The sequence below is a fragment of the Eretmochelys imbricata genome, chromosome 7 (assembly GCF_965152235.1).
Source record: "Eretmochelys imbricata isolate rEreImb1 chromosome 7, rEreImb1.hap1, whole genome shotgun sequence".
Lineage (NCBI taxonomy): Eukaryota > Metazoa > Chordata > Testudines > Cheloniidae > Eretmochelys > Eretmochelys imbricata.
Genome location: NC_135578.1, coordinates 58,718,760 through 58,744,192, shown reverse-complemented (window position 1 = coordinate 58,744,192; position 25,433 = coordinate 58,718,760). Strand labels below are relative to the sequence as shown.

At 45.2% G+C, this 25,433-nt stretch overlaps 1 protein-coding gene across 1 annotated transcript in view; it reads left to right on the top strand.

Moving 5' to 3' along the window:
* The window catches only part of ARHGAP22 (Rho GTPase activating protein 22), a 206,032-nt gene that overhangs the window by 5,238 nt on the left and 175,361 nt on the right, over positions 1–25,433 (top strand). Inside the window, exon 3 of the mRNA XM_077822828.1 lies at positions 22,992–23,079. Coding sequence (XP_077678954.1) covers positions 22,992–23,079 — 88 coding nt within the window. The remainder of the gene's footprint in view (positions 1–22,991; positions 23,080–25,433) is intronic.

Sequence of the window (25,433 nt, the reverse complement as noted above, 5' to 3'; positions counted from 1 at the left end):
GGATTGACAAGGTCTTATCCAAATCCTCATCGTCCTCGGTGGGGGGGAAAGGCCTTCTCAGCATTATCACTGTCCCGCTGCAGGTTGATGAAGACGCCTCCTGTGGGAGGGGACTCTCCAGCTGCCATGTTGGTTCAGGACCTAAGGACTCTCATGCCCAGGCTGGGCAAATCTCAGCCTTTCTCTTTTAAGTGCAGGCATCCAGCAAACCTGAAAAGTGGCATAACCCCTTCGCCGGGGGGCTCCCGCCCGCCCACGGCTCCTCTTCCGAGTTTGCAATGCTAGTGATTAACAGAGAAGGGAGCCTCACCAAACAATCCAAGTTAATTAGGAGTTCTCCTAAAAGGAATGTTGGGGGAGTGAAAGGGAGTCCTGAGACAGCAGAGATGGCTCATGGGAGTGTGCGTTTGTTAGGGAAGGTGGCCAGAGGCAAGGAAGAAAGGACGTCAGGGAGAGGATGGTGAGAGAAGAATGTTAAGGAACTTAAGCAGGAGAAGAGAAATAGCTGGTGGTTATTTGGAAGGGTAAGGGGGAGTGAGAGAATGACTAAATAAAGCTAACTGAAGAAGGTCTACTTAATCATCTGATTTTCACTTTCCTGATTAATTGAGTTCCTTTGAAGGACAACAGATGTGTGCCGGAGACAGCTTTCCAGGGCACTCTGGTACTGCAAACTAGTGCTCAGGAAGTTCTAATTTGATATTTGCTGAACAGCTCTGGGGCTAGACTTGCCAGGGATACAGAGTAATAGATAATTAGTCACTGTGCAGATTTTCAAAGGACATATTGGGAACATGCTCAACTTCAAAATTGTATCCTGCTGGAAAACTCTGGTGGCTATTTGTGTGGTGGATGCTATGTACTCGGAATAGTTCTCTTTACAAATCTCTCTTGTTACAGTATGTGCGTCGCTGCGTGTTGCTGGCCAAGCACCTTTTACTGATTGTGACAGGGTGTACCAGGCCCTTTCAGCCCTCCTGCTGAAGGCTTTCCAGTCCTACCACATCCTGCCCTTGGAAAAGGAGCAGTGAAGGTGGGTCTTCCAGGCCTGCCTAGAAAGGCTGCAGGGAAGCAGCTAATCAGAGCACAGCAGATTCCCTTTAAAGGTGCTGCAGGGCCTGAGCAGGTTAGTTGCTGGCTGGGACCAGAAGGGTGAGGAAGGACTGTGAGACTCTCCAGGTAAGGAGGCCTGGGAGAGATTCTGCTCAGGCAGGGAGCAGACCGAGAACCCTGCGGTACAAGTGAAGAGGAAGGGGCTCTGTGGGAAGCAGCCCAGGGCATAACAGCAGCAATGGAGTTAAAGGAAGCAGCAGGGGACTGCTGTTTGTAAGGTCCCTGGATTGGGACTCAGAGTTGAAGGCTGGCCTAGGTCCCCCCACCAGCCACTGGGGAAGTGGCTTAAGCCCCAAGGAGGGGATAAGACGCTGCCTTAAAAGCCCAAGAAAGGGGCTTGGAGTTTAAAGAGGCCCAGGGATGGGTCTGAAGAGGGCCAACCATTTACTGAACATTGTTACCCTGGAGGGGGTTTGTTCATTCACATGTTGACTGTGTGTGATTTGGTCGGAGGGCTGAGCCACTGAAGACCCGTCTGATGAGAGCAACAGCCAAAAGGAGAGCAAAGAAGAGCGAAGAGTTTAGGTTCATACGTGGCCAACAGGAAGTGGTCACATGAGGGGAGTGCACCCCATCACACTGATGCTTCCTAACAGGAAGTTTATTCTGACATAGTCTGAGACACAGGAAATGCAACTCCTCTCACTTCTAGGTCAGAGGTCCCCAAACTGTGGGGCATGCCCTCCTGGGGTGTGTGTGGAGGAACATGTAGGGGCTGGCCCAGGTCTTGCTCCCCACTCTGCCCTCAGATCCACTCTTGGCCCCAGCTACGGCTCCGTTCCTGGCCCCAGCCTTGCCCCCTGCTCCCAGGAGCCATGGCCCCGCTCCCGGCACTGGTTCCCCGGGGTGGGGGATGCTGACAGGGCAAAGGGTGGGCACGACCATGAAAAGTTTGGGGACCACTGTTCTAGATCACTGGTGCCGGTCCACCCTTGATGAGAAACTCTGTAGAGAGCCATTGCACTGTCAATGTTCTTCAGTGACCATTACTGAAAGATTTGAGTGGTTTTCAACCCAATTTCCAGGGAACAAGTGTCCACATCAAAGTCGACAGTCGCTGCACGCACTAAGGCCTGAATGCATAAAAGGAGTTAGGTGTTGTGACAGGAAAATCCTTGTGATTTGTGAATTGCTCTGGGGGTTAGGCAGGAGATCGGAATTGGGAGGCCGCAATGCGCAGGCCCAGAGGCAGAAATACAGACACCTGGAAAACTTTTACTGCAAAAACTTTGCTGCTCAGTGAGTTTAGCTTCCTACAGGGTTTTGTGCATTGCAGTGTTCCCAAACTGGGACACAGGTGCCTAAAACAGGGATTTTGGTGCCCAAAGTCTGCAAAATTGACATGGAAACCAAGCTATCCTCTCAGCCCTAGCTGGGATCCCTCCAGAAGACTGTTGTGACATGTTGTTATGGGGCAGGTGTCGTAGCTTCTGGATGTGAATGACTGCAGCCCTTCAGTCCCAGCAATGGTCAGTCTGGACTCTCCACTAAATTTACTGCTTTTTGTTTAATGTACTACTGCTAATTGATCGCTTCCATTTGTGTGACTCTGAATGGAGAGAGAAGGCTGTGTAGTTCTATATTACAAGCTGCTATGAAGCCTACTACTGTGATATAGTTTCATATTTAAATTCTCTGATAAATTATTGGACAGGTGTACCTATCTTGATAATGGCATTTGGGGTAAATGCTTCCTTGGCTGCTGTGATGTGTCATGCAGCATATTTCACAAAATCTGCATATTATCCAGATGCCATAAAACTAAAGTCAATGAATAGAAGGCAGAAGATAATTGAACGAGTCAGACATCATGTTCCTGAACTGCTGCCGTCTGATGGGTTAGCAAATGCAACAGCTCAAGCTTCCATGCTATACCATTACCATCCATACATTTATGAGGGATAATTATTAAAATATTGGTTATGACTGAAGAGTAAAATGCTACAGATAAATCTCAATGATTCAGGATTCAAGATATTCCTCCAGTCTGATCCAGCAGGAATATCTGAGGAAGGTTGCATAATGGATAGGAAGAAGTTGGTACCATTTTATCTCTTAAAATGAGATTACCTAGTTCCAAATCTGCTCTGCCATCCTGGAGAGCTCATGGACTAAGTAACTCACTAGAGATTTGTCCCAACCTTAAGAATTTTGCCAGTTCTTCTTTCTTTGGGGAATAAATTCTCACAGATCCACAAAATGAGACTTGGCTCCAGCATTTTCCTGAAACACAGTCTAACCAAATTCTTAGTGCTGATTGTCCTGGTGGCTGTTATGACAAAGTTTTGTTGGCATCGCTATGTCGGTCAGGGATGGGAAAAATACACAACCCCTAGCAACGTAGCTATGTTGTCAAAATTCCCACTGCAGACACAGCTATGCTGACTGAAGAGTGCTTCTGTCAGCACGGCTAGCCTCCTTTGGGGAGGTAGTGGTACTGTGCTTGCAGAAAAACTCCTTCTGTCTGCATGTGCTGCGCCTTACACTAAGGAGCTGTGCTGACCTAGCTATGTAAATGTGGGCATGGCCAAAGAGACCTGTCAGCCAGCTGACACCCTTCTTTATAGTGTCAATGAAAATGACAAGGATTGCATAGGCCTCAGAGACTAGACCCACCCTCTTGCCTCTAGAAATGGTAGAGGCAAATTGGAAGGGCTGTATAGGGAGAAGTGTACGGACGCTATCATGCTGCACCTTCTTAGATAGAAGACTTGTTCTTCATGGACATCAAACACCTTTCCAGGAAGGAGGACTAAGGTTCTGAATGGCTCTGTGGATTGGTAACTGTTATGGAGCACCTTGCCTGCAGCAGAAAAGTTCAAACCCCGTAGTGACTAATGGATTATGTCTCCCTTAGGGATTTCAAGGCAATAGCAAGGACTAAATGGCTGGGATCATCCCTGAACAAGCACTACATTTGCTTAATAGAGTGCAGTTATTCTCTGTGGGGAAAATAGCATCCTGGACCCCAAGACTTCTCTCTGTGCCTTTGGCTCAAGCATGGGCTGTGCTTAGGGAAAACATCTTCGCTCCTGGCAGCCCTGCAACCTCACCCTGGGATTAGAAAGTCAAGATGCATTCTTTACTCATCACAAGCTATAGAGCCTTACTGCACACCTGCCCTTCAGACCCTCTGTCTTCCTCCCCTCACCCCTTCCCTGGTCCTTCCATTAGCTAGTCCCCTCCTAGTTGAACACCATCCATTGGGGCTGAGATGCCTGTCCCTTCCCACCACCCTGGCTCTGGCTGGTCTATGTAGATTGTAAGTGCTTCAGGGCAGGGACTGTCTGCTACTCTGTTCAATGCCTAGTATAAGGGGGCCCTGTTGGTTGGTCCCTGGGAGCCACCATAATAATAACAACAAAAGTCTGCAGGCCAGATTAGACATTCATTGGTATCTGTGCAACACACTCCTCATACATACATACTCTCTCTCTCTCTCTCTCTCTCTCTCACTCTCACTGCCTTCAGTGAGTTTGCACAGGTGTGACAGTGATTCAGTGAACAATTCTACTGATGTACATGTAAAAAGAATCCAGCTCCCCAACCTCCCATGGATAGGTTGGCTCTGCAAGGTCCACAGGGACAAAACGCAGCTTCCTGCTCCATCCCTGAGCTGGTTCTGCAGGGCTAATGGGAATAAAAACCCCTTTTTATCACAGAGGTAGGAGATCAGATTTAAACACACAGGAAATAGACTTCATGAATTTCCTGACCTGGGAGGAAAAGACCCTGCCATGCTGTCAGCCCTGGAGAGAGGAAGAACTGACATCTAGGCTTGTTTAAGAGCAGGCTTTTAAAAGGAAAGGTTTGGGCCCTGGAGGAGCGCTGCACAGCAGGGAAGGGAGAGACTAGTTGTACTCTGCCAATTGTTGCAGGGTTCCCTGGAGAGCCAAGGCTGCATTTGCAATATACCTTCCAGGGCAGTTAAACAGAACTCAGTGTACCATCTACACCCATAGCAGGTTGCATGTGAACCCCAGTAACCAGGCTGGCACTGCTAAGGATTTGGGTGTGGAACCCAGCAATAGACTGAGCAAGAGGTCCCTGCTTTTGCCTGAGCAGAACAGATCACTTTGCAGCTACTCAGGCTTCAGCTTGTTAAATACCATGTTTTGACAGTAACTTTCCTTCAGAACCCAGACAGCTGGCTGCACTATGCTCCCACGCAGAAATGCAAAATGTCTATGGTAAGGCTAACACTCCTGTCCATATGTTGGCTATTTAGGCCAGTAATTTTTTATCCAAGATGCTAAATCAAAACTTTTCCTTGTCTCCCTTCCAGATGTACTGCCATTCACGATGGAGGGATGGGGGAAGAAACGTATGTCAAAAATTTCCCAGATGTCACAGGTGTAACTACACAGATCCCTCTTTTATGTAAATGACCCACATTACCAGAGCATCTGCACTCCTCCCTCATATTTAAAAGTGCAAGCTCTTTCTATTTTGCCTTTGTTTCAAGCCTGTAGAAGAAAAGGCTTGGTGTATTTTTATTTAGGTTTGTTTGTATGCATGCATATAAGGGAAATCTAAGTCCTATGCTATGGGGGCCTCATCACTGTAGTATCTGAGCGCTTTTCAGTGGTCCATTGAGTAACGTGACTAACATCTGTCACGTATGGTTTGTTTTCTCTCTCTACCTCCCCCCAGAAGGAGAATTTTGTGCACAGTGGAGTGTTCTGTTTTGATAGGGCTCTTCTTCGGTTGTATTTTTTTTTTAAATGTACTCTCTGCTCTGGGTTTATATCTGTTAGGGGCTTATTCCTTCACCCACTCACTTCCCTGGTCCTTCTCGCATGAACAGAGAGCAACAATACTTGAAGTCCAAAGGTGCAAACAATTCGATGTTTGTTGGGGTGAACTTCCAGCAAGCAATGATTCCAATTTCCTTCCTTAGTGTCCCCCTTCCCAGCTCTGAACCACAGAGCCTTGCCTCTGTCCCTGTTCCCATTCCCATCACTTCGCAAAACTTAATTTCCATTTCCCCCCCTCTTACTTCCTGACTGACTGCAGACTAAACTTGAGTTCTGCTTACCTGTACCTTAACCAATCATTTTACTGAAATTTAACTAACCAATCCTAACATATTGTAACATGATTATCTAACCAATTATATCCCACCACCTTAATTAGTTTACACCCAGCAAAATTAATTATATAGCAGACAGAAACAATCACAGAACCAGACAGAGATTATACGGACAAACAATAGGGAAATAGGGACTACACTGATAAACAACAAAGAAATGAGGATTTCAAATCCCAGCTATTGATAAGTGAGTTCTTGCTAGACAGGATGCTATCCAAACTAAGTTTCCTTTTACATCTTCTAGGCTCTTCCTTTTCTCTGGAGGTGACGGGCACTATTAGGACAGGATTGTGTTCCTAACAGCCCAATAGCACTTTATTTCAATATGACTAGTTTGGAATGTGAGGATGTGACCGGTCGCTTCCCAGCTTATGGCTGCCTCTGCTGCTTAGCCAAAGGCTTTAGCCTAAGAACAGCGCCTCAGACTGTCACAGTAAGAGAAGTCCCTTACACCGGCAGACAGTGATTTTGCTTCTTTCTTTTATACCTCTATAACTAGCTAAGTGATAAGAATACAACTAAACTGGTTCTTGTGTTATGTGAAAGAGTAAATAACACTTCTTTATTCACTTTCTCCATTCCAGTCATGATTTTATAGGCATTTATCATAACCCCTCTCTTAGTCATTTATTTTTCAAGCTGAAAAGTCCCAGTCTTCTTAATCTCTTCTGATATGGAAGCTGTTCCATACCTGTAATCATTTTTGTTGCACTTCTCTATACCTTTTCCAATTAGAATATATCTTTTTGTGAGATGGAGTAACTAGAACTGCACGCAGCATTCAAGGTGTGGGTATACCATAGATTTATATAGAGGCATCATGGTATTTTTCTCTCATTATCTATCCCTTTCCTAATGGTTCCTAACATTATTAGCTTTTTTTTGACTGCCGCTGAACACTGAGCTGATGTTTTCAGAGAACTATCCGCAATGACTCCAAGATCGCTTTCTTGAGGTAACAGCTGGTTTAGACCCCACCATTTTGTATGTATAGTTGGGATTATGTTTTCCAATGTGCCTTACTTCGCATTTATGAACATTGAATTTCATCTGCTATTTTGTTGCCAAGTCACTCTTTGTCTCTCATTTCTGCTGAAAGCATCCCTCCTCACTGTTGGTGATGCGATCCTTGCCAGGCAGTACAGCGACAGTGTGAAGGGCAGTTTCATGGTCCCTGTGATGATCCTACGGGATTGAGTGAATTCAGAATCAATTTTGTATGCATGGCTTGAGTGTGACCATACTGAGACACAGTACTCTGCAGTTGAGTAGCACAAGGCAACACTGGTTGCTTGGAGTGCTTTGGGATCAGCTCCCTGTTTTGTATTGGCCGCTTACTGGAGTACACAGTTCCTAAAGTTCACTTCACTTTCTTTTTCAGCCTCTTGATATGCTCTTTGTATGTCATTGTTCAGTCGTAGTATTCAAAGATTGTACCGTATCATGATGTCTGGAGTTTTTGTTTGGCCTGATGTTTCAGGTGGAATGCATACCATTGTGTTTTGCTGGGATTGGCATTCAGGGAACATGTGTGATAGTATTCTCCAAGTACGCTCGGAGCCAGTTAGGATGAGCTCAAGGTCCTCAGATCTTTCCAGCTGGATGGTGATGCAAAGATCACCTGCATAAATGAATCTTCACAGTAATTCTGGTTAGTCATTTGTGTAGACATTAAATAGCAAGGGTACTACCACTGAGCTTTTAGGCAATCCATTCTGCTGAGTTCACCGTCACCTTTTCTAACCATTCACCTCAACAAAAAAAGTCAGTTCTTGAGCAGCAAGGAGATGACCTGGATTATCTTACTATTACTCAAAATTCTTGCCAATTTCAGTAAAAGTGCATGATTGTTTCCAGTGTCATAAGCAGCCAACAGATCAACAAACGCAGCCCTTGTAATTTTACAGGTTTCAAAACCATCTTCAGTGTACTGAATTAGGTTTGCAACTTGGCCACAGCCTGAATATCCTGGGAAGGAACTGGCTTGGTCATCAGTCAGCTGCCCTTCTCATATAGCTTGTGGGTTGAGCCTCCTGCTATTGGTCAAGAGTTTCACAGAGAGCAGAGCATCATGTGTTCACAACAGCTTACGTTGCTAGGTAGATGCTCTCTTGGATTTTGGACAGCGTAGAGCACTCTGTCACTACTGAACAAATAGAGGAACCCCTCACTTAAAGTCGTCTCAGTTAATGTTGTTTTGTTGTTACGCTGCTGATCAGTTAGGGAACATGCTCGTTTAAAGTTATGCAATGCTCCCTTATAAGTCATTTGGCAGCTGCTTGCTTTGTCCACTGCTTGCAGGAAGAGCAGCCCGTTGCAGCTAGCTGGTGGGGGCTTGGAACCAGGGTGGACCGGCAGCCCCCCATCAGCTCCCCGCTCCCCTAAGTTCCCTGTGTGGCAGCTGCCCAGCAGGCTATCAATTGCTGGCAGTTCAGCTGTCCCTCCCACCACTGCTCTGTGCTGCTCCTGCCCTCTGCCTTGGAGCTGCTTCAGGGAGCCTCATGCTTGTTGTGTGGAGGGGTGGGGGGAGAAGTGGGAGGCTAATGTGAGGATATTGCCCCCGCCCCGCTCCTGCACCCCACTTACCCCATGTTCCATAGAGCATGGGGGACACACGACAGGGCTTAGGACAGAGGGAGCTTCCTTGCAGCAGCTGTGGTCTCAGCTTGCTGATTGATGTAAAAAGGCAGTGTACTTAGAGTGGGGTCAGCGTACTTAAAGAGGCAATGCACGTCTCTCTCTCTCACACACACAGGGTGTGTGTCTCTATCTGCCATGCTGTCTCCCCTCCCTCCATTCGTGCTGCCTTGTAGACTGTGAGGCTACATTAACAACGAGTTGACCCTTGAGGGCTCAGCCAATTGCTAGTTCATCATTTAGCAGTAAGGCATCCCCTGGGAAATATCCCACCCTCTGACTTCACCGCCTCAACCAAGCTTCACAATCATCATCGCTGTGTACTGGTATTAAATTGTTTGTTTAAAACTTATAGTGTGTGTGTGTGTGTATGTATATATTATATAATATAGTCTTTTGTCTGGTGAAAAAAATTTCCCTGGAACCTAACCCCCCCTGTTTACATTAATTCTTATGAAGAAATTGGATTCACTTAACATCGTTTCGCATAAAGTTGCATTTTTCAGGAACATAACTACAATGTTAAGTGAGGAGTCCTGTTTTCAGGAGGCTGTGGTGTCCATTACCGTTCACCCACTGACATACTGGCATTAATTAGACTGTGTGGGGGCTTGCATGGAGGTAGCATGATCAGGTCCATGACTACAGCAGTACAGGTAATTATAATACTATCAGCAGCGTGCACCGTTTGGCCTTTAGCTTGCTGCATTACGGTGGGTTGCAGCGTGCAGGCAGCTCCCAGTGACACAGATATTCTGCCGGCTGGGCTGGCTGAATTACCCATTATCCCAGGCTGGGCACATCCTGCTCTGGCCCTTATTAGCCAAAACAAATCTGTCGCAAGCTCCAGTGGACTGGGCAAGGGAGCATGCAGCTGCTCTCTCTTCCCTGGCAGCCTGCACATAGCACCCAGACTCCTAATATCACTGCTGTTGGCTGGCTGGGTGTGGGCAGAGCCAGAGTCGGCTGGGGAACTGGCCAGGAAGTTGCCATTAACCTGCTCTCCTCGCCCCTTATCATGTTGCGGGCTTCATTCTGCACTGCAGTCCCCATGGCAGGCTGAAGCTGTCTCTGGTGGTGGCACTTACCTGTGGATCCACATTACTGTGTCAGGGGCCCAGAGCTGCAGAACCTGCCTTAATCCTCCTAGCAACTGCCAAGCAGGATCAGACCAATAATTCATTTCATCCAGACTCTGAGAGTGGCCAATACCAGCTACTTCAGAGGCAAGTGTAAAAATCCCCAGGTGGAAAGATTTCTGAGTAACCTGCCCTCAGGAGCAATTTCTTCCTAGCCCCCATCAGCAAGTGGCTGGCTAATGAAGCATGAGGCTTTATTGCCTCTATATGTTTTTATTTTCACTAGTGTAATATTCTTGTTGTTCATATAAATGTATAATATGGGCTGCATCAAGAAAGAACTTGAACCTCGCACTGCGAAAGCATTGTCCGTAATGGGGCATTTCCTCAAGAATGTCTTTTGTAAACCAAACACCCTGATAAGTTGAGAGATGAAGCTGAGGATATATAATGCTTCAGTTGTCAGTATCCTGACCTATGGGTCTTCAACATGGCCCTCAAGACTGACAAGAAGTTGGACATCATCCAGATGAAGCATCTGTGAATGATCAAAAATGTCAAATGGGTTGAATTCAAGTCAAATGAAGAGACCTGTCTTCTAACTAATAGGTCCTGCTCTCTCAAACGGTCATCCAAATCTTTCTAAGGTGGTATGGTCTTTTGCTCTGAATGCTTACCAACTTCCCTGCAAGAATCATTTTCAAATCCCTCCCCCACCCGGTGAAAGGGGTTTGGAAAAGACCTCCTTGGAAAACCTAAAACACTTTGGCTGGAAGGCATCAACAGACATCTGTCCCTCACAGACAACTTACCTTGTAACATGCCAGATATGGCGCAGGACAGAACATCAAACAGGTGCAGAATGCGTTTGGTGGCCTCTATGCGATCTCTGAGAATTATGTAACTAACTTTTAAAAATCTGGCTATGTTCTTTGCTTATTCATAGATTCCAAGGCCAGAAAGGACCATTGTGATCATCTCATCTGAACTGTATAGCACAGGCCTCGGAACTTCCCCCTCAAAAATTCCTTGAGCAGATCTTTTAGAAATGGATCAGTCTGGATTTAAAAATTTGTCAGTGATGGAGAATCCACCATGATCCTTGGTAAATTGTTCCAACGTTTGATTACTCTCATTGTCAAACATGTACGCTTTATTTCCAGTCTGAATTTGTCTAGCTTCAACTTCCAGCCATTGAATCATGTTAGACCTTTCTCTGCTAGGTTAACGAGCCCTTCATTAAATGTGTTCCCCATATACTTAACTTGATTACATTCTATATCTCTTAATATTCTCTTTGTTATGCTATATAGACTGAGGTCTTTGAGTCTATCACTATAAGGCAGGTTTTCTAATCCTTTAATCATGCTCGTGGCTTTTCTCTGACCTCTCTCCAATTTATCAACATCCTTCTTGAATTGTGGGCACCAGAACTGCCCACAGTGTTCCAACACGGTTTCACCAGTGTCTAATACAGAGATAAAATAACCTTTCTAGTCCTACTTGAGATTCATTCCCCAGTTGATGCATCCCAGGATCACATTAGCCTTGCTGGCCACAGCATCACACTGGACGCTCATGTTCAGCTGATTGTCTACCATGACCCCCAAAATCTTTTTCTTCAGTTGTAACTTGTAGCAGTGAGTTCCACAAGTTTATTGACCAAATTAACTTTCAGGTAATTGAAAAGGTATTTCCTTTCAATATTGAATGCATTGCCTAGTCATTGGGATGACCTCATGTCCTATGAGAAAGTCAAGTCAGAGTGCCTGATAGGATAGTTCTTTACCATTTTACATCAATAGGAACTGCACCTGCTGAATTTTATCACTGGAACTGTGTGACTTCTCAGATCCCTATAGATAATTGTGGATTGGGACTTTAAAGGGGCATGGGTTGGAAATGACCCATGAAAACTTAGCTGTCTGTTCCCAGGTCAGCTATGTTCTTAGGAGACCTTCCTTGTTGAAGGCCTCATGGTGCTAGGTCAATTTTTTTTTCATCCCTAATTATCTCCAGCTCTTAGGTTACGCTTGCTGTTTTTTAAAATCTGTGTTTCTGCCAACATCAGTATTCAGCATCATCTGCAATTACTGGGGGTGGGGAGAAAGCTTAGCGTAGCAGAATTTTTCACCATCCCATTGATCTTTCCTGCAGGTTATTTATCTGACCTCCTGTGGAGGCTCAGGTGTTGATTGCTTATTGGTCGAAGCCTACTGAGATTTGTCAGAGGCCGCCATAATACTGCAAGGGATAATGAACCTTGGATGACACCATTTATAACTTCATTTATGGATGCTGCATTGTTTGCTTAAAGGAAATCTTGTGACTCCAGCTCTCTACAGGAAATTCTATAAATATGTTCCCCTTAGAGAAATGACAGTATGAGAAACATAGGGCTCTGGTGTTAGCAGTAGAGAAGGAATATATGTGTGTGTGTGTGGCGGGGGGGTCCAACAAAGGGACTCCTTGCTCCCCCACCTCACACCCACACGTTGGGAGCCATTATTGAGCCAGTGGGAAGCTATACATGCTAGAACTATGGCTACATGCTAGAACCAAGAGCCCAGAGTTAAGTGTGAGGAGTCAGTTTCAGAAGGTTTGGTTTTTATACACACACCCACACATAAGTTTGCATGCGCGTCCAAACTACCCTGCTGTCCTGAGTCTGGGAAACCTTGGCAGAAAAAATTCAGGAGAACTGTGCTCCTCAAGAGAATACCTCCTGCCACCAGCTCAGAGACCATCCAGACTGAGATTTTTAAATGTGCCTAGGGGATTTGGATACCTAATTCACATTAATTTTAATAGAGATTCTGCATCCAAATCCCTTAAGTGGCTGGTCTTGAAAATCTCAGCCATGGGATTTCATCACTTCTGCTGCATGTGAAGAAAAAAAAAAAACAGTGTGTGTGTGTGGGAAGAGTAATTAACCCAACATTTAGTTTGATTCTAGATATGTGCAAAGTTTCAGGGGAGAGCAGAGTGTGTCTTACAGTTTCTGGGCCATCTCTAGCTGATGCACTAGTAATTAAGGTGAAGCATATGGTTGAAACTGTTATGGGTTTGTCTGTGTACGGAAGCGTTCTCACACACACACCCCGTGCTCTCTCTCCCATAGAGATTTAACTCTTGGTTGTTTGCCCTCTTGATCTAAAGGAATTCATTCAGGCTGAAAGCATCTCTTTGCTTCTTGTGTATGGAAACATAAAACAACCAATTTTAGTAAATCCTTCCAGCTTTGGCAGCAGATTTCCTGGACATGACAGAACACTCCCCAGAGCTAGCGTTTCCCAGCATGCATTGTTTCTTTAGAAGATGTGTGCCAGAGTAGTTGGGCACTGTACTGTCTGTACTGAGGCTGATCCAAGGCTCTTGTAAGAATTATAGATGGGTGCTTTCCAGAAGAGTGGCAAAGTTTTGATTTTTAAATCAAACAAACAAAACTCCCCAATCTAAGTCGCAGAGTGAACTTTTATAGGCACTGCCCTTCTTGAACATTGCCATTCAGGTAGCAGATGCTCCCTTGTGTTTACCTGCAAGGTTTCTTGATGGGAAAGGGATGGATGGGTGTGTATTTTAGAGTATTTTAAAGAAGCTGTGGGTCTGGCAGCCAGTAGCACAATTCCCTTTGATTCAAGGGGAGCAGGAGCAGGTCTCTAGTTAATTTGTTGTTCTCTTTTTGTATTGAACATTTTATATTGAAAATGATTTAAGGATCTCGAGCACTCAAAACATGCCAGGATTCTGGCTCTGTCTATTGTACTTGGGCGGAGATGGCTTCAGTTTGATTTTTCTTGTGTTTTTCCATTCTCTTCCTTGGAATTGTTTTTGGCTCTGACCTTCCTTTGCTTCCCCATTTTGTATCTTACAGATGCTTTCAGTGTGTCTTCTATCTTAAGTGAACCTCATTCACAGTGTGCTTATGGCTTTGTGGGTGTGTGTTTTTTTGTTTTGTTTTTTGTTTTATTCTGATCTCTTCGATTTTTTTTTTAACTGATCCCCATTCCTTTTTTAAAAAAACAAACAACTTTCAGGTTGGATTTTGATGGTGTTCTGTCTTCTTCCTAGATTCCATCCCCAGGTGTGTGTGGTTTTTGGACAGATAATCTAGCCCTGCATTGTCATCATAATTATTTATATTTATGGAGGTCCATTCGGGGATCAAGGCCCATTGTGGTAGGTGCTGTATGCACATGTAACAAAATGGTGGCTGCCCAAAAGAGTTTGCAATCTGAAATGAGGCACATCAGGTGGATGCAGCAATGAGCAGACAGGAGCACAGAGGAACAGTGGGGCCATTATAATGAGTATAATAAGCAGTGATCAAAGCACATTGTCAAGCATTTGCAAAATGTTTTTATTGACTTGTTTAGGATTGGAATTCTAGATTCCTCTGGAGCTATCTCACTGAGATAATGGAGATTAGTAAATTGCCGGATGACACCTGGTAATAATCAGACATTTCAGCCCAGCACCTAAGGAGCTGACACACTTCTCTGCTTGGCTCCTTGTGCTCTGAGACCTGAAGATTGTTTGCATACTTCCATTTTCCACCCCTTGTGTTGGCAGGAGCATCTATACAACACAGTCCCACTGGCCCTATCAGACCGCACGGCACTTAGCAGCAGCGTGGTGGCAGTTTCAAAGTGGGCAAAATCATACATTATGTAAAGTATGGTGGAGCTTTATCCTGCCACAAACCACTGTGGGGACAGCCAGTCACTTCTGGGAATCTTCTTTTCTTGTCTCTGCTTCCGCAAACAGCAGGTAACCCTCTAAAAATAGCCAGAATGCATCCATGCAATTTATTGATCGAGCAGACTGGACACTCTATCAATGGCATACTGCTCCTACTGTTGAAGCTCTTGTAATCCACTGGACAGAGTGTCTTATGGGTTGCCTGCTGGGCTTGACTGGGCAGAGGATGTGAATTTTGTACAGCCCTAGTACAGCCTTGGCTCTTTGAGCTGCTACAGCATAAACGATGTGTTTGACTCTGGAGGTCCCTGGTTTGCTGTTGTCTCAGGTTAAAGATGGCCACCCACAAATTTTTACTGTCATGCAAACACTGCCCCCTTCCAAAAAAAAAGTTAGTAAGAAACACAGGACTCTGACCCACTTTCCTTTCTTCTTCCCAAAAGACACTCCGGCTGATTGCCTGAGATTCACCATGAACAGCTGTCCATCTTCCCTGGGTCAGAGCGGAACAGGAGGTGTGGTGAACAGATTTGTCCCTATAATGGTGTCACTGCTTCCAAGCCACTGGAAGGAGTTTGGACTCCAGGAGTGAGTTTTTTCCTTGTTGGGAGAGAAATGAGTAGTTGCAGGTTCAGGATATTTTTCCCTAGGCTGCATTGCTTTCCCAATAAGCGTGGAGTTCTTGTTCCTTTGAGCGCAGAAATATATCAAACAACCAAAGCAGCAGCAGTGGAAGTCTCTGGCCTGTGTTATGCAGGAGGTCAGACTAGATAATCACAGTGGTCCCTTCTGGCCTTAGAATCTACCCACCAAGGCTTGAAGCTCATATAGCTCCAGAAAGTGGCTGTGTTCCAGGGTTTCACTCAGCAGTGTCTCTTGCAGTTTGACTCTATGGGCATGAGGAGTACTGCAAAAAAATCCTACCAGCACCAACAGGAGGCTAACATAGTAAAATGTCTGGCCACAGGATACTTGTCTATATTGGGGTCCATGCTGGTACAGCTGAACCAGCAGTTGCACTGGTGGGAAATGTTTTGTAACATTCCCTGATGTAGATAGGGTTGCCAGGCGTCCAGTTTTCAATCAGAATCCTTGGTTGAAAAGGGATCCTGGCAGCTCCAGTCAGCACTCCCATGCAGCTCCCAGAAGCGGCCGGCATTTCCCTCCGCTTCCTAGGCCAAGGTGCGGCCACAGGTGCTCCGTGCGCTGCCCCCTCCCCGACTGCCAGCTCCACAGCTCCCATTGGCTAGGAACTGTGGTCGATGAGAGCTGCAGGACGCCCTAACCTCTCCTCCTACACCCCAGCCCCTGCCCCAGCCCCCAGCCCCCTCCTGCATCCAAACTCCCTCCCAGAGCCTGCACCCCTCATCCCCTCTTGCACTCCGAAATCCATTTCCCCAACATGCCGGATAACAAAGCTTTTACTGTACTTGGCCTCTCTGTTGACACAATCCAAATGGGGGCTTCTGTGATGTGTAGATTTGTCCTCAGAACTCATTTCATAGAGAAGGTGGTAACTCCAGCTAGTATTGACATAGGTTGGATTTGAACCCCTGACCCAGCAGTGTTCTATGGCTAACTGACCACCCTCAGAGAATGCTCAAAAAGGTACGTTTAGTTAGGATTTGGTGTGTTTTTGTTTCTGGACCTGCTGGAGTTTACTCTGCTTTGGTATACAGAAGTTGGACCCTGTGATATTGAAACTGATTTAAAAAATTGTTAATTTAGCTCCTGAGTAAGGTTGCTAATGCAACCTTATTGACTGGTGGAGAAGTCACATCAATCTGTTTAAATTCGGTAATGTTTCACCACCAGTGAGAGCAGCTGTGGGAATCAGTATGCCCTGCCTGTTGATATAGAGTCTTCATACCATTCCGACTTTCTATTAGTTTATTTACAGGGTGTTTTACGAAATGCCAGAAAGATTGGACAGTAGTGAGCTAGACTCTGTTATCCACCAGAGAAGTCTCTTATCACCTGATGGGAGCTGTTGTGAGAGAGCAACTCCACCCAGGTCAGTCAGACAATATGCAGGTGGGGAAGACCATACTGGAGGCTGCTGTGACAATCTGTCCCTTCGCCATGGACCCATGATCTAAAAGTACTTTCCAGAGAGAGGCCTGAATGGCAAACTGCAGCTCTTGATCCAACCTCTACCTAAATTCAAGGGTGTCCGAAATCTGAATTCAGATTTCAAGCTTGTGTCTTGTACCTTTTTATGGGCTGGGGGATGAACTGAAGACATGTCACCCTCGATCCACTGCTGATCTCCCGCGGATATCAGTTGGAAGCTGGGACAAAGATCAAGGGTAAAATATGGTCTGTCATTAATACGTGGCCTTCTAGTTATTCATTACCTCATAGTCCCGTTCAGCATCACTCTGTTGCTATGTTGTCTCACCACCCTGTATTTCTTTTCCTTCTCCGCCCTCCTTTTCTCTGTCTTTCCTTCTCCTCCTTGTCTTTGTGTGTCTCCACTGTTCTTCCCTCTGCAGTGGAGCTGGTTGAAAAATGGGCTTTTTGCCTTGGAAAATATTAAAGACCATGCACGGAAACTCATTTTAATCAAAAAGTTTCACTGAAAAGTTGGAATTTTCAGTGAAAAAGTGAAAACAAAAACATCTTGATTTGGAGATGTGGTTTAGGTGCCTCAAGGTCCTATTTTCCCCTATAGGCTAGGCTCCCTGGTCAGACTATATCTCCTGTGATGCACCGGTCTCTCTGGCTAAGGTGCATTATGGGAGATGTAATCTGGCCGTTAAGCCCATGGAGGAGAACAGGGGGAGGAGAAAACCACTCTACAACTCCCATGAGGCACCACAGCAAACTATATCCACATTTTGTCCAAAATATTCCAGTTTTCGGGCATTTGGGTTGTCAATGAAAAATCTAAATTTTCTGCAGAAAGACACTTTTTACAAAAAACATTGTTTAGACACAAACCCAATTTTTCCTCAAAAATCAGTGCTAATGGAAAATGTTTGACCTGCCCTGCTTTAGATGTCCAAGTCTTCCCCCCTCCCCCATTCCATTCTCTACAACGATCAGCAGTTAAACAGCTAATGCTGACACGTCAGTGTCGATATTGGGTTTTGTCTGGAATAGAACTGATTTGGCTGTATTGATTTCCAAACTGCCTGGAAAAAGCCAGGCTGGGCAAAAGAGACCCTCATTGATTCCCCACCAAAATGTCCCTGTAAACAACCCTCTCACCTTCAGAGCACGTTCAGGTGTGGGGTTGCAGCCGCTTTTCTAGTTTAGTGCCCCCTTTAGCCATTCTGGTTCCACGATGATCTGTCATTTTCTGTGGCTTCATCCTCCAGTCAGATCATTACTTTTTGTTTATCCCGGAAGGGGAATGCACTAAGTCCCAAAAGAGGAAACTCTAATCGTCTTTATTCTGAACTTTAAGCATGTGCTGAAGTCCCATTGAAATTAGTGAGAGTTAAGCTTGTGTTTAAATGCTTTGCTGAGTCGGGAGAGGGGCCGGAAAGCAGTTCTGAAACACCTGTTGGCTAATAATTCCTTTCCATTGCTCTTTAGCTTCCCTGTGTAATTTCCTTATCCTTTTTCCCATCATTGCCAGCAGCTTTTGGAAGTCCATGTGCCTTAAGGCAGGCGAGAACTGATGTAATATGAGAGTCATAGATATTATGTTAGAATGAACAAAAAATAAAATGGAATGTCAGGCCAAAATCTGAGATTACTTGGACCAGAACACACCGGAGCTTTGGGAAAATTTGGAATCTCGGTCCAAACTTTGAGGCTTGTGCCCATCTCTAATTAAAAATAACTGGATGATCAACTCCTGATGGGTCTATATTATATTGTATCTGCCAATGGTTTGCATGTATATGCATCCCAATGAATGGCTGATGAGCACATGGCCTTCAACTGCATGAAAAAGTTTGTTGAGTCAGTTCTGTGCTCTCTTGATAATTTTTTTCCCTTTTAAAGGCCCTTTCTGCACACTTGTCTCTGTGATAGAGAGTTGAATCATTGTGTTTTCCCAACGTGTTTGCATTAATGACATTTTAGTGCTCATTGGCATATTCCTGATCTGTGTCCTGCTGACAAATGCAGAGTTCAAGAGGAAGAAGCCAGTTGTTGCAGCTGTGGCATTTAGTCTCATTAATGACGTGGAATGATGGATCCAACAGCTCCCTGGCTAATGGAAGCTCAACTTGTTAAGTTGCCATGTTGTGCTTTTGCAGTTTAGGTGAAGATCTTTGTAGCAGTATATTCATTATCTTAATTTCATCTAAATAATTTCCTCCTGGGCTAAACCTGGCATACTGTAAATAATGTGCAAATCCTAGAAGAGAATGGGTTCTCTGTCTAGGAGAGCCAAAATACTGGGCCAAATTCAGTAGACCTGTCTGGGAAATTATTTCATTTACATGTGATAAATTTCAAGTTTTTGATGACAAACCAAAAGCTCACACAAATTTGGGTTTAAAACGGAAAAATCTTTGGGTTTTTGGGTTTTCAACAAAACCACAAATCTTCATCAAAAAACATTTTTACCTTTAGAGAAGGAAACCCTTTTTTTTTTTTTTTTTTTGATGGAAGATTTTGGCTAGCTCTAAAATCTAATCCTGGTGTAAGCAGATGAAACTCAACTGAAGCCAAGGGAGTTGTTGTAACCCATCTGTATTTGTCTTGTTTTATGTAACTAGCTCCCTTGATGCAAGTCAAAAACAAGAGGCCGAAGAAAGAATGGGCCATGGAAACTGAACTCCCTTCTCACCCTTAAACGTGGTCCCTCTAGCTCAGCAATGAAGCTCTGTGACAGGGCAGCACTGGGGAGATTGGTCTCTCCATTAGATGTGGATAAATAGAGGACCTCAATCTTCAGGACCATCAGCCTGATATCATGTTCCACATTGGCGTGAGACTTCCTCATCAACCCCTTCTAGTCCAGGAGGAGGAAGCTTCACAGGGAAGCTCTCTGTGACTGAGGAGTCTTGCTTCATCTATTGGTTATATTGATTATTTAAAATCCCTAATTAGCAAACTGATGAGACCTCTGAGGTTTGATCAGTTCTAGCACCAGACTCTCAGGCCCAGTAGAATTAGAAGTACTGACTGGTTGGAACCCCAACTTGCATGGTGGCATCACTCACCCTTAAGGAAAAGCTGAGTTTTCAATATTTTAACACTGTTAGTAAAAACACAAACGTTCCAATCCAAACAAGAATACAGCAGTAGTGCAATATTAAGTTAAGTTATGCGGTCAGTTGATTCCTATCCTGTGGCCCCTCCCTTGCCTGCGGGGGGTGGGCCTTTAGTTTTTGGTGGGCTCTGCCCACCTTTCCAGTGTTTCAGATGGGCTGCTCCCATGTACCCCAAAGTCTTGAGACCTCTTCATCAGCCTCCTCCTGACAGTTGCTCTGCCACAGGAGCCATGGGTGGGCCATCCAGCAGTAGATGGTCCAAGTCCCTCCCAGAGCTTGGCCAGCCCTCTTAGCACTCTGATTTCAAGCACTGTGTGCCAGCTGTTGGATTTCTGTGACTCAACTCCATCCTTCCTTTCTCTTTCAGATGAACATTTTTCAAAGCCACGTCAAATTTTCCATAAAGAATTTAACAATTTTTTTTTAAACCCAGGCAAACCCATCTGTTGTAATTATATTAAGTACAGGGGGGTAATTCTTTGAGAATCCAGGGAAATTAAATTGAGAAAATGACATGAATGCATTAAGACTGCACAGTTTCACTTTTGCAGCCCCTGACTTTTTGTTATTTAAAGTCCCAGCAGAACCCCTAACCAGGCTGGATGATATTATTTTGCTTCCTCTTCCTCTGGTACACTGTTCCTCTTGCTCTCTACAAAGGAACAGCAATAGTGTGTTTCATTAAATATACAGCACAGATGCAGCAGTGTTGCCCAGTGGATAGATGACTGGAACTCGGAAGACCTGGATCAGTTCTTTGCTCTGTCACTGGCCTTCTGGGTGACGTTGGGCAAGTCACTTTGTCTCAGTTTCCCCATCTGTAAAATATGGATAATGATACTCTGCTGTAAAGTACTTTGAGATGTATGAATGAAAAAGTGCTACATAAGAGCTAGGTATTATGTGCAGTGTAACCAAGGTAATTTTGCTGTTGAAACTAACTTTTGCATTTCCCAACTTTTTGTGATTGTTAACCTTAATGATGCAGCAACACAGGGTTGGTGGGTTTTTTAGCATTTATTATTGTCTGTTCCCTAGTTGAGGAGTCCCATAAAATCTTGAGTGGGTTATTAGTTCACTGGACTGTAGCCTTATAAACTCTGGAGTGATTGTAACATGTAATTCACTGGAATGGAGTACCAAACTCTGGAGTGGATTCTTTCCTGAGTGTCACCATTCTCAACTGATACTAATCTCCCTCATTAAGAGAAGCTGAATAAAGCTCCCTCCAGAGTCCGTAGATACCACGACAAGAGTTGGCCAGACAACTCCACTCAGACAAGGGGGCTGCCTCCCCCACCACTGTGTTAGGAGTGGACCCGACTCTTCATTCCCTACCAGGTTTTAGTGAGATGCCTGTTTGCCCCCTCTATAGCGACAGGATGATCCATCCATTCAGAGCAGTGAGTTATTTTAATGAAGTGGGCTGTATGAAAGTGAGTCCCAACTCATTGCATCATGAGGCTTGATGAATCCGAGCTTATTTACCAGCTGACGATATTTTCCAGGTCAAGAATTGCTGCTTCGGTAATTTATGTCTGGTAATTTCAACATTATACACTCAAAGAAAAGAGTAAACTCTTAATTCATTTACATTTAATACCAGCTGGCTCCTTGGTTTATTACAGTAATTTCTCCAAAGAAAGCAACTGTGCAAAAGACATTATTCCTAGAGAAAAAATTATGCAATAACATAAATGAAAAAATTAATTTACTGTCTTTCCAGCTACCCAAGGAAGAATGCAAAGGTCACATGGCAGGTTTTATTCCTTTAATCGAAATTCTGGGTTCTCTCATCCCCATCAAATACCAGAATTGTGTTACTTGAATAACACAAACTTGGAAGCAGATGGAGAATCTAATTGGGATTGATTTTGATTACCAGCATTGCATATTATACACGCTCCATTGTCTCTTGGGTTTGTCTATTGTTAAAATGATTTGAAAGCCGATAACAACTGTGTGCATGAATATAAATTATGACTGCAGGGCGAACATTGTGTTCTCATTTGGAATCTGGGTGTCATGGATGTTGTAGTGGAAAAAATTGTCACTGGGCCACAAACAGCTTCCTGCAAAGGCAGGTGGGCTCATTGGGGACAAGACATCCATGGGGGACAGGCCCATCTGCCCCTCACCACCTTTCTCATCTGCCAGCCACTCTGGCCCGCCATTCCACTCTTCACCTCACATAGATTCCTAAGAACCTGAAGTGGGAACTTTTTAGCCAGCTCCCTCTGGTCTCCCACAGCAGGACTTCAAAGGGAAGTGCTGCTTCCTCTCCCAGCCCATAATAAGGGGAGGGACTTTCCTCTCCATGGTAATGGGCAGCCCAGCTGTGCACCACTGGGAGATGGTGGATGGCTGTGACATCCCTCTAAAGGCCTTTCTGGCAAATCCAAATATACCATTGAACCATCAGTGCCCCCAGCTGCAGACAGCCATAAACTCTGGGGGCATTTGGACATGGAAGCAAATAGAGTGGCTCAGCCCTCTCTTGAGATACAGCCTGCGATTTTGGGACTAGTGAGAGGAGTTTGGACTGGGATTCAAATTCCTCCAAGGTCCAAGGGAGTTTGGGTCAGCTGATCTGCTTCAAATGCCTCCCTCTGCAGCGAGGGAGCCAGTGAGAGCAATTGGGTGTGCAGCACCTCTGAAAATCAGGCCACCTAAATATGGATGTTGGTGTGTAACCTTAGCCACCTGCGAATGAGAAGTTTGGCTTTCAGACCACAATCAGAGAGAGAGAGAGAAGTTAAGGAGAACAGATGTTTTCAGACTAGATGAATAAGAAATGGCATTAGCAGATCGGGAGATACAGGAAGGCTGTTCCCAATGGCAGAGGTAGTGCTGATGTCAGAAATAGAGATCCTTGGAGTGGCGAGTATCTCCTTATCTGACTGTACAGCACTGAACATGCTGGGGCTCAGTAAGAAATATCAGTTGAGGGAGAGGAGAAGACTCTTGCATCAACAGTGGCCAGATTGTGGGAAAGGACAGAGGAGGCAAGTGTTAGACAGGCAGACCCAGAGAAGGAGGGAGAGACCAGAAAGAAAAGCGTGGGGTGGAAAAGAGAGATTATCAGTGAGAGAGAGGGGTCTAAATCTGCAAAACCCTGTTCTGTGTTATCATCCCTTCCCTGCTTTCCTCGTGGCCTTTCCCCCTTCACTGGTATTTCTGTGTCCATTACAGGGTTTCATTCCACTGCAAGGCAATCAGGTGAGCGAGCTGACCCCTCATGCTGAGGAACCAGGGAAACACCTCTTTGAAATTGCCCCAGGTAGGCCAGCATTTCCTTTTCCTTCATACCTGACGTGGTCCTGCTCACAACCGCCATTTAACACAGTAACTGACCAGCCAGGCCCATTTCTGTTCTGAGAGGTCTGATGCCATGTGCACAGTATCCAACCATCAGGTTCTGTTGTAGAGCAGCTCAGACCTAGCCTTATCGGCCACGTAATCACTTACCATGGACTGGCTTGATAGCTCTAGGTATGTTTAGGGACACATTCTGCTCTGTCACAGATTTACCTGGCTGTTGGAAGGAAGTTCTTTGGCTTTTCAAAGTTTTCACTGATCCCGTGAAAATAAATAATTCACAATGTTTTTATCTCATTCCAGTACACAGTATTTTGTAACCTGTAGGTGAATTTGGGAAGAAGGACCCATAAGTGGTTCACAGTCATTTAGACTGGGATGTTCAAAGGGAGCATTTGAAAATCATAGCCTTAAGACTCTGTGGTTATTGTCAGTCATTCTGTTACCCAGGTCGAGTCCTTGTTAGGTCATCTCACAGGTGTCTCCAGGGGCAGTATGTGGCTGACATTTGTCCCCTGTTTCCTGTATGCTCCCCGCAGCTGAAAATTATGTGCCTTTTCATAGCTTCTGGAAGAGAGACTCTTCCCTTTTACAGCTTTATTTTGTCTCACGTCTATTCTGTGGGCTCTATCCCAAAAGGCTTTCCAGAGCTCAGCAATGCAGTTACCGAGATGGATGCAAGGAAGATGGGAGAGCAATTTAGAGGCACAGGCAAGGGGAAACAAGGATGCCTTCTGCTGGAATTTGAAATGCATTTGAGAGCTTCAGGGAGACTGTTGCAGATGGCAGGAGCTGCAGAGGAGCAAGCTCTTACACCAATAGCAGGGAAACTGAGATCACTGCAAGAGGAGAGAGAAGGGAGATAGATGAGACCAGTAAGGTTGGCTGGAGCTAGTTGGTGGAAGGATTTATGAATGAGCTCCTGGAAGGAATGGGGAGCCGAGGAAGGTGTCTGAGGTTGTCCGTGCACTCTCTAGCAGTGGTTTATATGTGCTGGTGGGTTGCTTGCTTTGCTGTTCACATTGTCCATCTCCCCTGCATGGATTAGCTGTCTCCTTCCTTGGTGTTCTGTTTCCCCGGGGTGCTGCTGCTGCTATCGTATCTCAACAAACTCCAGCCTAATGCAATTACATCTAAATGGACTGGCTCTCCCAAGGCAGGGTACATTTGTCCAGGCATTGTGCATTAGCACTGGAGGCAGGTGTGCTTTTAACAGTGTGTCGGGGAGCCTTGCTCCTGCTATCTAACCCAACAGGACTTCCACGGCCCATGTTCTATCTTAACTCCTCTTGTCACAGTATCCGGCAGAGTATGGGAGACAGATAGTGCTGAAAAGCTTTCAATTACTGCAGCAGCCAGGCCATCGGAATACGCCACCGCAACAGCATTCTAGTTGACTCGCTAGAAGTTTCCTGGAAGAGAAGGACACTTTCTTCTCCCTCATCACTGTCTGTCATAAATACTCATGTGAATTACCCATCGGCAGGCTGCACCACACTGGCTGTATTCCCACACCCCAAGTGGGGGTGGGGGCTGGGTCGTTATTTGCATGGGAGCTGGGAGACCTCCAGGAAGTGGGGTAGCAATTAGTACCTGGGGTTCCTTCCTCTAAGCCAGTTCCCCAGCATGGTGCTATCATAGACTCAGAGAACATAGGGCTGGAAAGGCCCTCACAAGGTTATCTAATCCTGCCCAGCTGCACAAAGGCAGGACCAAGCAAACCTAGAGCTGGGTCTCCATGCCAAGTGTTGTCTAATCTGTTCTTAACCTTCAGTGATGGGAATTCCACAACCTCCCTTGGAAGCCTATTCCAATGTTTACCTTTCCTCATAGAGAGTTTTTTCTAATATCTATCCTAGTTCTCCCTCGCTGCAGATTATGCTTATTACTTCTTGTCCTATCTTCAGTGGGCATGGAGAACCATTGATTACCATCCTCTTTACAACAGCCCTTGGCATATTTTGAAGACTCTTCTCAGGTCCCCCCCGCCCCCCAGTTGTCTTGTCTCAAGGCTAAACATGCCCAGTTTTTTTTTTTTTTTTAACTTTTCCTCCCAGGTCAGATTTTTCTCAACCTTTTATCCTTGTACTGCCTGGGGTGTGCCTTTCACATGAGCCATAAAAGCAAAGCTTGGTTATTCAAGATCTCACAGCATCTTTATTAGAGTAGCAATCAGTATTAACCCTGTTGTCCTGGCTGAATTTCAGCTTTTGGCAGCTCTCCATTTGTCCTGCAAATTCAACTGGGGTAAGAGGTTATTTTTTCACTTCCTGCCTTGAACTGTTAGATGGTGTTACTGTGCCCTATTAAACAACC